Source organism: Anopheles moucheti, chromosome 2 (genome assembly GCF_943734755.1).
Source record: "Anopheles moucheti chromosome 2, idAnoMoucSN_F20_07, whole genome shotgun sequence".
Taxonomy (NCBI): domain Eukaryota; kingdom Metazoa; phylum Arthropoda; class Insecta; order Diptera; family Culicidae; genus Anopheles; species Anopheles moucheti.
The window spans coordinates 89,944,985-89,957,295 of record NC_069140.1 but is presented as its reverse complement, the minus strand read 5'-3'; the positions used below and the strand labels follow the sequence as shown (position 1 = coordinate 89,957,295).

The 12,311-nt window shown below is 41.7% G+C and overlaps 1 protein-coding gene across 1 annotated transcript in view; it reads right to left on the bottom strand.

The window, feature by feature from the left end:
- Positions 1–12,311, bottom strand: part of LOC128297879 (LIM/homeobox protein Lhx3) — a 34,151-nt gene that overhangs the window by 21,422 nt on the left and 418 nt on the right. Inside the window, exons 2-3 of the mRNA XM_053033592.1 lie at positions 8,671–8,866; positions 5,116–5,330 (exon numbers count right to left, since the gene is read on the bottom strand). Of these exons, the coding sequence (XP_052889552.1) occupies positions 5,116–5,330; positions 8,671–8,866 (411 nt within the window). The remainder of the gene's footprint in view (positions 1–5,115; positions 5,331–8,670; positions 8,867–12,311) is intronic.

The window sequence follows — 12,311 nt, the reverse complement described above, 5'->3', positions numbered from 1 at the left end:
GCTCGCGGGCGACAAAGGGCGGCTTTTGTGGCTTTAGTTTCGTTCTAGCCGGCGCGTAATTTTCCACACACTTTAAACGCGCGCCGATTTTCCTAACCATCTTATCGTGCCTCTGCTGAATCGAAACACCGGAATGCCACCCAGGGTGAGCGACTTCTTGCGACATGCAAACGCACATGCCAGTACGCTCGCAATCGAGACACAATTAACGCACGGAAAGTGTGTAGAAACGAAAGCAGTTGCAAAGAGACCACCGGCGTGGATTTTGCAAATGAGGGACGGGACCGTTTTTCCGCCGCGAATCTTCTCCCCAAAGTCACGACAGCTTGTGACGTTTGTGTGACCGAAGCTTTGAGCGAGTGTTAAGATTAGAGCCGTCCTCCGGCGCACGGCCGGATTGAATTGGCCGCACGTTCCGGTTTGTTACGGGAGCGATGGCACACGGCACCACGAGCGATAAGCAATCTTTATCCCGTCCAATGTGTATCAAATGCGCATTGGATGCGGAAAATGGATCGCTTATCTCGTCACCGCTGTCACGCAGCTAGGGAAAGTCCTTCCTTTCGTTTACTCGTAAGGGTGATATGTAAATGCGTTTGGGTTTATGATTGTGTATGATCAAATAATCTTAAGATCACCCTCACTAGAATGGAATAAATCAAAAATTGCATAATTTCACTCCCCCAAAAATGGTTTAGCAAAGTTAAGCTAAACTTATCATGGAATAATGGAACCATGGAATGGTTGAAGTTAACAGAAGTTATTAAATACATCCGGTACTGTAGAAGTCTAAATTGTTATATTAAGAAATATATCTTAAGAATTACAACACTGAACACAGAACAGAACACCTCAGTTTAATTTTTCAACCTGATCATATCTTACTATATGTCGGTCTACCAAATACAATTTACAGGTTTTCTAAAATCCTTGGAAACTTTAAATATTAGAGCTTGAGTACTTCATCGATTCATCTCGTCTAATTGGTGAATAATTTTTACGCATATCGTTCAAAACATATATAAAATGTTTTAATTAAACTCTAGGTAGTAATTTCTTGTCTCATAGTACAGGCAGTCCCCGAGATACGCGTTTTTTTGGGAACTTAACGGATGAGTCAGTTTATACCACAACATCTAAGCAACAGGGTGGAAAATTTGGTCGAAATCACCTTCCTTTTTCATTTAAATCGTTTGCTTTTATTTGATTATAATGTATTCTATGAAAAAGTCGCATAATTTGATGATGAAATTAAGTACAGAGAAGAAGACTCTGTATCTTTGAGGTATAAACGCAATTGCACTATAATTCAACTTATGAGGATATTCGATATACGCGGAGTACCTCGGGGACTGCCTGTAATACATATTTATTGTTCGTGGTGAATTCTAACGAAACACCCTGTGGGATTTTGACTGTGCTGCAAACAAAACCCCACAAAAATGGCAATTTGGTCGGTGTTGATAAATTATTAGCTTCGCATACTTTTCCGTATGATTTCTACTATCTAACCATCCAACATTTAAGGTAGTCTTCTTTCTAAAAAAATCCCAAAAATTACCTTTTTTGTACCCTATAACAGCATCACACAACATCAGTAATGAAAATCTTGTTTTTCCCCCCATTAGCAAAACTATATGCACAAGCCTCTGCTACTTGTTGCACACTTTGCAATGCCATTACCGGTAAAACTTCCACAAAAATATATCACTTATCTCTCCAAAACAAAAAAAAAGTCCATCCCACAAGCCACACCCCACAGCCAGAAGAAGTTGTTGAAAAAATTCCTGCGCTTAAAATACCATAAATTCTTCGAATGCATTTGTAACACTTCTGATGCGTTCCATTGCTTCAAGGGCAGCAAAAAAGAAAACAACCACCCCAATAAAGCTTCCAGCTGTCTTTACCGAAAAATCAAAGCAAAAATATACAACAAAAAACCCGCTGTTGGGCTAGGGTTTAAAATATACGCGAAAAAAAAAAGATCATCCCTCCGGAGCACCGGACTTGTGGAGCGTTCAAGCAATGAGATGAGAATGGGTTTTTTTTTAATTTGCCTGTTTCTGATTGTTATGTTTTCCTTCAATTCCATTTTTTTGTTTTGCTACACCCTTTACATTCTGTTCATTAACAATGTATAAACAAAACTAATCACCAAATCCGCGCCGTGGCTCCCCTGCTGGGCCGGCGGTGAATCGAGCAAATGTTCTTCTCGTGTTGTTTCTCACTTACACTGCCGAATGTTTCGCAAACGCGTCTTTAAGAAACCCAGTAAGCCATGCGCACCGCAGCATCATCATCATCATATATGGCGAAACGGTTGTACACTTTCCAAAACAATATTAATGCAAAATTGGTAAAAATCTCAATTCCAACGAAAAAAAAGCATGCTCGTTAGTGTTTCAAATTCTAGACCGAAGCATCAGCAGGTTTGTTTTTTTTTTTTTTTTTGGGTAGTTGCCCCAAATCCCGATGCATCCACGGCATCCAGCATTCTTCAGCAAACCGATAAAACGAACCCGCGATCGTACGGGGATCGCGAGAATTCATTTTTATGGTGTATTAATTATGATCGAAGTTATGGTGGAGTTATGGTGCGTTTTTCTCCAGTTCCATATTTCGGCTCGAGTCTGTTCGGGTCTGTTTCCCGCTTTTTTCGCCCCATCAAAACAGCCTGTCCAGTGCCGCGTAACGTCTGTATACGGAGCGCACTCCAATCTGCAGCTGCATACGCTGCCGAACTTATTGTAGCGGCATATAAAATGCAAGCATAAAATATCACACCCCGCGTGGTCAGCGATTTCTGTACCGGTCTGCCGTGGCCATGGTTTGTCGGCTCGAAAACTACACACACACACCCAACCAAGACAAACGATTTGTCTCGTGACGGACGGGTATAACAAAACGCACATTAACTCATTTGTCGCGCAATGCCAAACGAGCCAAACGATTCGAATGAAAAGAGCGAGGAGAAGCATGTACTTGCTGCCCCTAAAAGGCAAAAGGGTTGGGATACTAAAATGCGTGGAATATTTTGAGCCGTAGCAACGCAACCGGCAGCAGCAGCAGGCAGTAACATTTATGCACCAAACAACAACCGGACTGAACAAAAAAAAAACGAAGCGATGAAGTACAACCACAAACAAGCGCGACAACATGCTTGACCATTCGCCGTTTCGCCGCTGAAAAGAAGCATAAATTATGCTTTAAATATGCTAATCCCACAGTATACCCCCTCCTCGTCCGCCTTATGGACTGGAGGACTTGTTTTTTATTTGCAATGCACTTTCTTCCGTGCCTGTTGTGGTTGCCCTGTTCGTTTGACAGTTTTCCATACTAATTATTCATCCGCAAGGTGAGCTTTTTTCCCCCCCTACCACATGAACATTATTTTTATGAGCTTTATTTCAAGCTCCAGATAGGAATATGGCACTGGAATGGTACAAAAAGTGGTACTTAATGGGTGCAAAAACTGCAGCTTTAGCGCACTTCCTTCACGGCTAACCTTGAAATGGTAATGTTTTGCAACCGAACACACAGGAAAAACAACATTAACTGGTTGCGAATTAAATGTTTCGCAAAGTTATGGGCCCATTTTGTACGTCCTCGTAATCTCGCACATTTCACATGCTCCTAACGCATAATACATAATCATATGCCCTCTAGCCGCGGCTGGCTTTCATGCGCGGAAAAGCTCCCCCCAGGGTACGAAAAATGGCGGCAATGTTGTTTTTTTTTTCTTTATTTTGGCCGGATAATATTGCATGAAGCTTCGATTTATTGCAAAACGCAACAAACAAAAATGTATGTCTCCCATTCCCACAGTGGGTTCCTGTGGTTTTTCCCGCACTGTCCCGCAGCAATTGGGAAGATTTGTGCCCGCGTACCTGGCACTGTAAACCGAGTACAGCACACAGCAAACTCCCAATGCGCGCCAGACACGGCGTTTGGATAATTTATAGTGCAATGTTTCTCGGGGTTATTTTATTTTTTCTTAATATTTTCCGCACACGTCAGTACGTACACGGTTGTGTACGGATAGCCGGGCAGGGCGGGCATGGACGAAAAACCAGTACCACCAGCTTTGAAGCGTTTGTTGTTTATTGGCAAAAATTTCCATTCGAAGGGCACCATTAAAAATCCATCCGCGACTGGTTATGGGCAGAGCTTTACGGGCACCGCGAGCTGTGCCGAGCAGAGAACCGTGTTGAGAAGAGTACAAACGATTCTCCACTCTCGTGCGTTTTTGTGTATTGAAACACTACAATTTAAGGGAAGCCTTAACACTTGTCACAAATCAACCCCCAAAAAGGTTAGATTCAAACAGCAAAAGCAACTTCTCATGGTAAAACAAATGAACAAATCAAGCACTGCAGAACATCTTCATCTCATCCAAACCATCGCTCCGTGCGACGTCTGACAAATGTCAGGCCCGATGACATCAAATCTTTGGATCCATTTATCTTCCCCCCAGCACGTGGAAACGGCTAAAAGAAGCTTTAAACGGAAACAAATGCCATCGATCGGAAGAAATAACCCTACACTATGCGAAAGCTCAAATGCTGTACAAATACAGACGCGTCAATCCGCAAAGAAAATACTGCCGAAACCGAAACGCACGCTGGAAAACATGGAAACGGTCGAACCGGATCTCACTACTACTAACAAGAATACGATTTTGGGGAACTACCCGTGGGATGGGAAGGGAGGGGAGGTGTCACAGAAGGGGAAAAGGGGGGGTTAGAAAGAGACAGATCGGTGTCCAACCATCACGCACGCAACAAATGCGCATGACCGAACACAGAACCTTCAAGGCAGGAAGGGAAAAGTCACGGAAAATGGATCCGACACGGAGGAAAACCCGCCGGCTTTCCGCACGCCACAAGATGGCTACAAGTCCGTGCACATAAGCGCAAAAGGGAATTTCGAGTACATCACACACATCACACACATCCGTTCGGTGTACCGTTCCGCTTCTTGGCACGGTTGCGAAATGGCGCCCCGACCAGGAATATCGATTTCGTCGCCCAGACACAGCCGTCGCCCCCACAGCCACAGGGTGTCCTGGGAGCTTTCCGGTTGCGTGTTCCGGGCGCTGGTTTGCCGCTTGCGTACCTGTCATCGGGTGGGGTCCCTTGCCGAGCATGTAATCGTCCTTGCAGATGAACTTATTGTCGTCCAGCACGTACAGCTGCTCCCCGGTGCTGATCTGCTTCCGGCAGATGCAGCACGTGAAGCAGTTCAGATGGAACACCTTGTCGCGCGGTTTCCGCACCAGATCCGACGGTGCGATGCCCTGCCCGCAACCACTGCACTTGGTACCGTAGCGCCTGTTGTGGAGAGAGAGATGAACGAGAAGAGGAGGGGGTTAAGCGATTAGTGAACGAAAGCAGTACAATTTAAGTGCTTTAACTTTACCAGGCTCGGTTATGTGAGTATGTATCAACGGTAAATGAGGATAGGCGGGATACGTGTGAGCAGGTGATAAGAACAAACGGGTGGCTGAACGTTTGCGATAAGAGGTGCGAGATGTCACGTTTGCTGATTAGGGTTAGTGTAGCTTCAGTACGCAGAATTTAACTTCACAAAACATGAACAAATGTTGAAGGTGTACCTTCCTGTCCTGATACTACAACCTGGATAGATAGGACCTGCAATTCCGTACCTTCTGAATAGATTTTAAAACTGGAACTTGGTTGAAATAGAATTTTAATTCTGGAGTCCTATTGGAACTTATGAGCTAATCGGTTCCTTTTATTTATAACTAATATGTGTAAAGATCTCTCTAGCAACTAATAGCTTATTTTTGCCGACGATATACGAATATTTATTCCAGTAAAGACGACTGCGGAACGTTAACGAATTTTGCTTTGAGACTTTGTGTTGATAAGTGTCACTTGATGTCCTTTATGCGTCAATTGAGAACTAGTAGTCCTTTAGTAATAATTCATCTAATCTCATTATCATTCGTTACAAAACTCACTTTTAAACCATTCTTCGAGTAAATTATTGGACTTCAAGATCTTTAGAATTAAAGTTAATGGAAAAATACAATTTATCGTCCATATTTCAATTACAGGGACAGGATCTCAGACACTTGCTTGACATCTCAGCCACACGGTATTTGAATTCCTGAGATTAGAAGTGAGACACATGATACAGCGCAACGAATATTCAAGACACTTCGACTTGAGACATACTGTAAGAATTCTCAAAAATAGGTTAAGAATATTATTGAGAAATTTATTTGACTTCTCGTCTAATTAGCGAAAATTTGGTCTATTTAATGTTTAATCTAATGTCTAGACATTAAATCTTCAACAATAATCCTTTCACCCTGTGTATTCCGTTCTTTGTTACGATCGTCTCTTTAATTCCTAGCCCCTTCCAATAGTTTCTTCTCCTAGCTTTTATCTAAATTTGAAGTCAGCTTTTACTTTGTATGTTGAGCCACTAGACAGACATTACTTAATAAATAAATAATAAAAATATTCAATTGAAACTAAGCTAATCAATCTCTTATATAAAGAAATTTTAAAAAAAATTCTCCCATTCATTTGTTCTTCTGGGGCCCAAGAGAAAATGACAAAAACCGTGCACTCTGGTGGATGCATTAAATTGCATAATGGCAAAAATGAAGTTTCATCCTTAAGCTTCATTAACGTCTCATCAAAGCAGTAAGCATTTTTTAAGACTTTAATTCGTTTGCTTTATATCCTTTCGCTTCCTGCAGCCCGTTAATAAACCAATTCCCAAAGCGAGCAGCCGGGGGAAAAAATGCATTTCACAAAACGCATTCATAACCGCCCTAAAGCTTCAAAGAACAATCGATCCGATTTAATTGCGACATTAAAGAGCACCCCATGCGACGCACAGCAAAAGCCACACACCAATACCAGCGATGGAGAAGACCTTACCATCCGCACAGGCTTTAAAACAATTGATCGCTAATCAGCTTTATTGGATAGGGGTTTTTGCTTTCGATTAAAGCTCGGCGCTGCTCGCCTACGCAGCGTAATAAAACAAACCCTCAGATGAATGAATCGATGTTGTTTTGGGGAGTTACTGTTTCGTGTGTGTGTGTGTTTTTTTTTCTTTACTCACAGACAGTCAAATAAATGATCCACTGTCTGGGATGCGGAAAGTAATCCTTCCGTTCGGCAATCAAAACCACGGCGCTGCTGCCCGATCGATCAAGCAGGAATTTTGGGAGAAACGCAAAAAACGGGATGATGATTGAATGTGACCTCCGGCATGAAGCTGCTCACACACTGCCGCTGCTCCCATTTACAACACAATGCCCGCAAGATGAACACGTGACGATACGCGGCCGGCCCTGCCCGCGTTGGGAGCCTCCGATTGGGCTGGCGACGATTTTCGTGGCTGAAAACCGGCGGACGAAAAATCGCACTCAATGAATCTTTTTCTCATCGTGAACGTCGGGGCAGACGATTTTTCTACCCAAGTAACACACCCCGAAAATGGAACACGAAGCAGAAAGCAACTTCCTTTAGTAGAATGGAAAAATAAAAAAACAATCAACCAGCAGCAGCAGCAGCAGCATCAGGAGCTAGCGGGAGCAGGAGCGTTTCGAGCCGGAAAACGATCAATCTCGGATGTTCATCTTAAATGCAACCTCCTTAACCGTCGCGGGGAAACGGGACGCCTGGTGAGGATCAATTTTGAGACAATTTCAAACCAGCGGGCCCTTCCGTTTATGGCCCGGCCGGGAGAAGAAAACCCCCCCGAAAAATCTGAGGCGTTGCCGGCCCTGCAAGAAAAGGGTGCTCTGGTGCACTTTCGTGGTTTGAGGCCTTTTTCCTGCCGTATCGCTGCTATTGGGGGTTTGTTGTTGTGCTGTTGTTCACAATCAACGGTCGCACGCATCATCAGCAACAGTCATGAGATCACGATCGTCGAGCTTTGATCCTCCTCCCGTGCGAGCGGTCTAACTCGCGTTCCCTTGTTCCCGAAAACCCGAAAAAAAAGCGTTCCCGAAAGATCTACTGATTACAGTGCGAAAAATGAAGCAAGACACACACACGAGAAAGCAATAAAAACCAAAAAATTCACAAAGACTGGCCAAAGATAAATGTTTCGCGATCACCGCATCATACCGAGGGGTTGATAATTATATTTTTTTTCTGCGCCTCCCCATCCATCCGTCCCGTGCGAAAACAAAACTCGCGGGGACCATTTTGGAGACCACCACCACTCACGGTCGGACCAACCAACGGACGCAGTTCCGTTCCAATCTGTGGATCAAGCTCTTGTTTGGCATCTTGTTTTGTTTTCCGTTGGTTTTCGTCCGCCCCACTAATTTTCGTACAGCTCGAGGGTGACTGTTTTGCCTACCGTTTAAATGGCGGTTATTGTATGTAAATCATAGCTTGAGGATTTGTGGTGCTCTTGTGATATTTTATACACTTCTGATGGGCCACTCCCTTGCCGTTGGGTGTGGGACGACCGTGCAACGGGAGGGAATGGGATGGGATGGGACGGAAGACACCCAGCGTTTAAAGCTCCGAAGCTTCGGGGGCTTCCGGAAGCTGGTAGCGCTACAACCCATTGTTACGCACGATTAGTAAGCTGTTGTTATATTTATCTTCCCTTAAACATTCTCTCTCTCACACACACGTTTCTGTTTGTGCTCTCGTGAAGTCTGCTTACCTGAAGAAGTCGTTCCGACAGTAAAGCTTCGATTCTCGGCTAAAGCATTTGTCGGCCAGCGGTTGGTGACATTCGCAGCATCGCACGCACGTCGCATGCCAGCCGCGTTCGAGCACATTGAGCAGGAATTTGTCCAGGATCGGTTTGTTGCAGCCGGCGCACGGATCGCCCAACCCGGACGGTGGCTCACCCCGACCTGTGGAAAGATGATAGTTTTGAGTATGATTTGTACAACGAAATTATCACTTCAAGTCTTCAAATCTTCATTGTTAGAATCACTTCTGGAGTATCTTCAAAAATTGTTTCTTGAAGTTGAACTATAATACTTCGAAGTCGATCTAGAATCCTTTCCATTTTTCTTAAATTTTCCAGAACTCCGTTGAGAAAGCTTTGTCCAAAATTAATTTATGTTCTTAGAAGTTCCAAAAAGACCTATCAAAACCATTTGTACTAAAATAAAATCGTTAATTATTTATTAAATGTCAGGATTTTTCAGTTGAAACAATTTCTGAATTTTTATTACGATGAACTTGAATGTGTCAAAGAAGGGGCCAGAATTATTACCACTTTATACTACTTTTCTTAAGCATTGTTGAGAATTTAAGTGAAGTCAATTAATTTCTACTAACTAACTAACGAATTCTACTACATAAGGTATGAGTTAGTTAGTTAAAGTATATCTTTATTGTTTATAATTTTTAGATGTGACGTCACAATAGTAATTTGGAGTAGTGGGTTTGATTAATAATCTTTCGGCAATGATATATGCTTTTATATACCGTAACCGGTGTTGAATTTTTATACTGGTCATTGGAGTTAATGATGTAAGAAAAATTATTTCCCAAAAAAAACTAACGTGTAGAAAAAAAAATTACTAACTATCTTACATCTATAGAAACCCCTAATCTACCCAAATTAAATACATAAGGTAGAAAGAATCATAAGGTATGAAAGAATATAGATCTAGTAGGCCACATTTCAATTCATCTTGAAAAGGATCCAGAAATTATTCCAACGTTGCCATGGTTTAATGAATTTAGAATTGGAGGTGAAATATGGAGAGATACATCAGGAATTCTTATCACTTGTTGGAACTTTTGCAAGAAGATATCGATTCTGGTTAAAGCTTTGTGAACTGAATTTTAAGATAACTCGAGTAAAGTTTCAAGATATCCACAAATACCTCTCTCCATATTCCAATTCAAATTAAAAAGCGTCTCAAAATGTCTCCAACTTTCTCATCTTGCACCGTTCGAGCACCAAATAATATTGAATATGGATTATATTTTCTTCCTAAGCTCATCAAAGGAAGAAAACTAATGTTCCCGCAGATCGAATCGCTGCTGCTCATCAGTTAGCCTACAACACCTTTTGTTTTGATAACCTCACGGGAATCCGACTTCTATCGGTTTCTCGGAAGCGGAAGATCCCTTTGAATCCAGCCTCGTTTTGTTGATAGCTTAACACCCGGTGGCCCATTATTACGACTGTTGCCACCTTCAAAAAAAAATCACCACCCAAAAAGGACGGATCAAAACGGATCGTGTTACGCCAAGTTTTGGGAACGATTCCGCAACAACCACGACCCTCAACAAGGGAGAAGGGAAAACGAGCGGGAATTTTCACACATGCGTTACGGCTTTGCGCACAATAACGCGGCGCGCTGGCGAATGGTTTGATCCTTGCTGGCTACGTTCCGTTGCTGCCACCGTGTGGTTAGTATTTTCACAGCCGACCAGTATCAGTTACCGAAAGTAACTCCGTAGGGTTCGAACAAATCGGAAAGTGGTTGTTTTTACAGCTACTCAACCATCGGAAGCATAAACAGCTCCGAAAGGGAACCGCTTTGTTCCGTTGCCGTGTGTTTGTGTGCGCCCTTTTGCGAGGTGTGTTGATGTCGGTTTGTTTTGGCAAGCACCTCGAAATGCGATATGATTTGTAAGCGCAATGGTTGGGAATTACTGTTCCAATCGTAAGCGATACTTTTCGGGGTTGCGCGACAAAACTGGCCAATCTGCAAAATGGAGGAATTCCTTTTTTATGTCAATTTTTTATTCACAATAGTCTAAATATTATACCATTTTTTACACATCACGTATGAATTTCATTATCTTTTTTATCCAGAAGAAACCCGGCTGACATTCGAACATGGTTCCGTTTAAACGGGCCAACAATTCACAGCATCCGAACGGATCTGAGCGCAAGAAAACTTTGCAAACTACCGGCATTCCGTATCATTACGCCCTGTTGACATAGGACTAAGTAAAACAAACCGCACATCTGTATTCTAAATATCTAGTAACCCACCAGACCGGGCTGTCCATCAACGTAAAGGTGTTGTAAGTTGAGAGGAATCAGAATTACACCCCCATGCCACACCCCCAAGACGGTCGTTTATCTAATCGAGCGTACCGTGTTTGTGTTTGTACCGAACTGCTCATGTCCATTGCAACGGCGTTATGCTAAATTATGCAAAAAAGTGTTCAATCAAATTTGATTTCATTACCGCAAGGAACAACTTTGCGGGCATAAGTATCCAAAATTTAGCCGGAGAATTAACATACAAATTTCTTTGTTGATCTAAGCTGGGAGTTTACAGTGCGTGACAAAACTATACGGTCAGGCTTTTTTTTCAAATAACGACATACTCGAAGAGATAGAAAAACATGAGCTACAAACTAGCAATGTTCTGCGTTTGTAATGATCATGTAAATTTGGTGGAAATTATATCAGCATATTTTGAAATTTCATGTTTTTCTCAGCAAAAATATGAAAAACTATTTTAAAAAACATAATAATGTAAAGAAACACGGTTAAAAAAATAATTACATCATTGTACAGAATTTTCAACTGACAACTGACCGTAAAGTTATGCTACATGATGTAATATTAAAAAAAATGTGTGTGAAATGCACATATTTTCCCTATTTCTCTATTGATAATCTATTATTATATTGAAAATTTTACATCTTTCTACGGTCATTTAAATGTTCGTAGCTTTATAATAATGTGACCCACTGTTTAACGATATAACATGCTGATTCATGTGATCAATACCCAAAGGAATTATTTAAATATAAGTCGATTTTTTCTAAACTAACTTTATTATCTCAAATTACTATCTTTATAACTAAACCTCTCTGAGATCCTCTGCTGGCTCCTCGATTATCCGTTTGATTTTCATCTCTCCGTTTTGTCTGTCTGTTGTCCATTTTCAATTGATTTTCCTTCTTGTCTTGTCTTTTCAAGGCCTAAGTTAGACTTAAGCATTGGATTTAAGTAGATATTGTCAAGCCGTTTCGTCAACCAATATTAATAAAGACTAATAATAATTTAAACTGTCTTTATTATCTACAACGAAGGTAGAAGCTGTAATATCTTCTCAATAAAGCACAGATTATAACTTTGTTATTTTTTCGTATTGAAGATAGAATGTAAGTGCCAATTTGCTATTTAATTGATAAATTCATTCTAATGGTTGAGTGACCGAATTATAGCTCCAAATATACGGCTTTTGCTACTTTAAGAGTTAGGTAAGCTTTGTGAATGTTATAGGAACTGCAAGTCCGTGTTTCATTATGATGATCTTGTTCCTAGTATTTTGTCATAAATGTTCCTGTAGTATGGCTAGAGACTTTAAG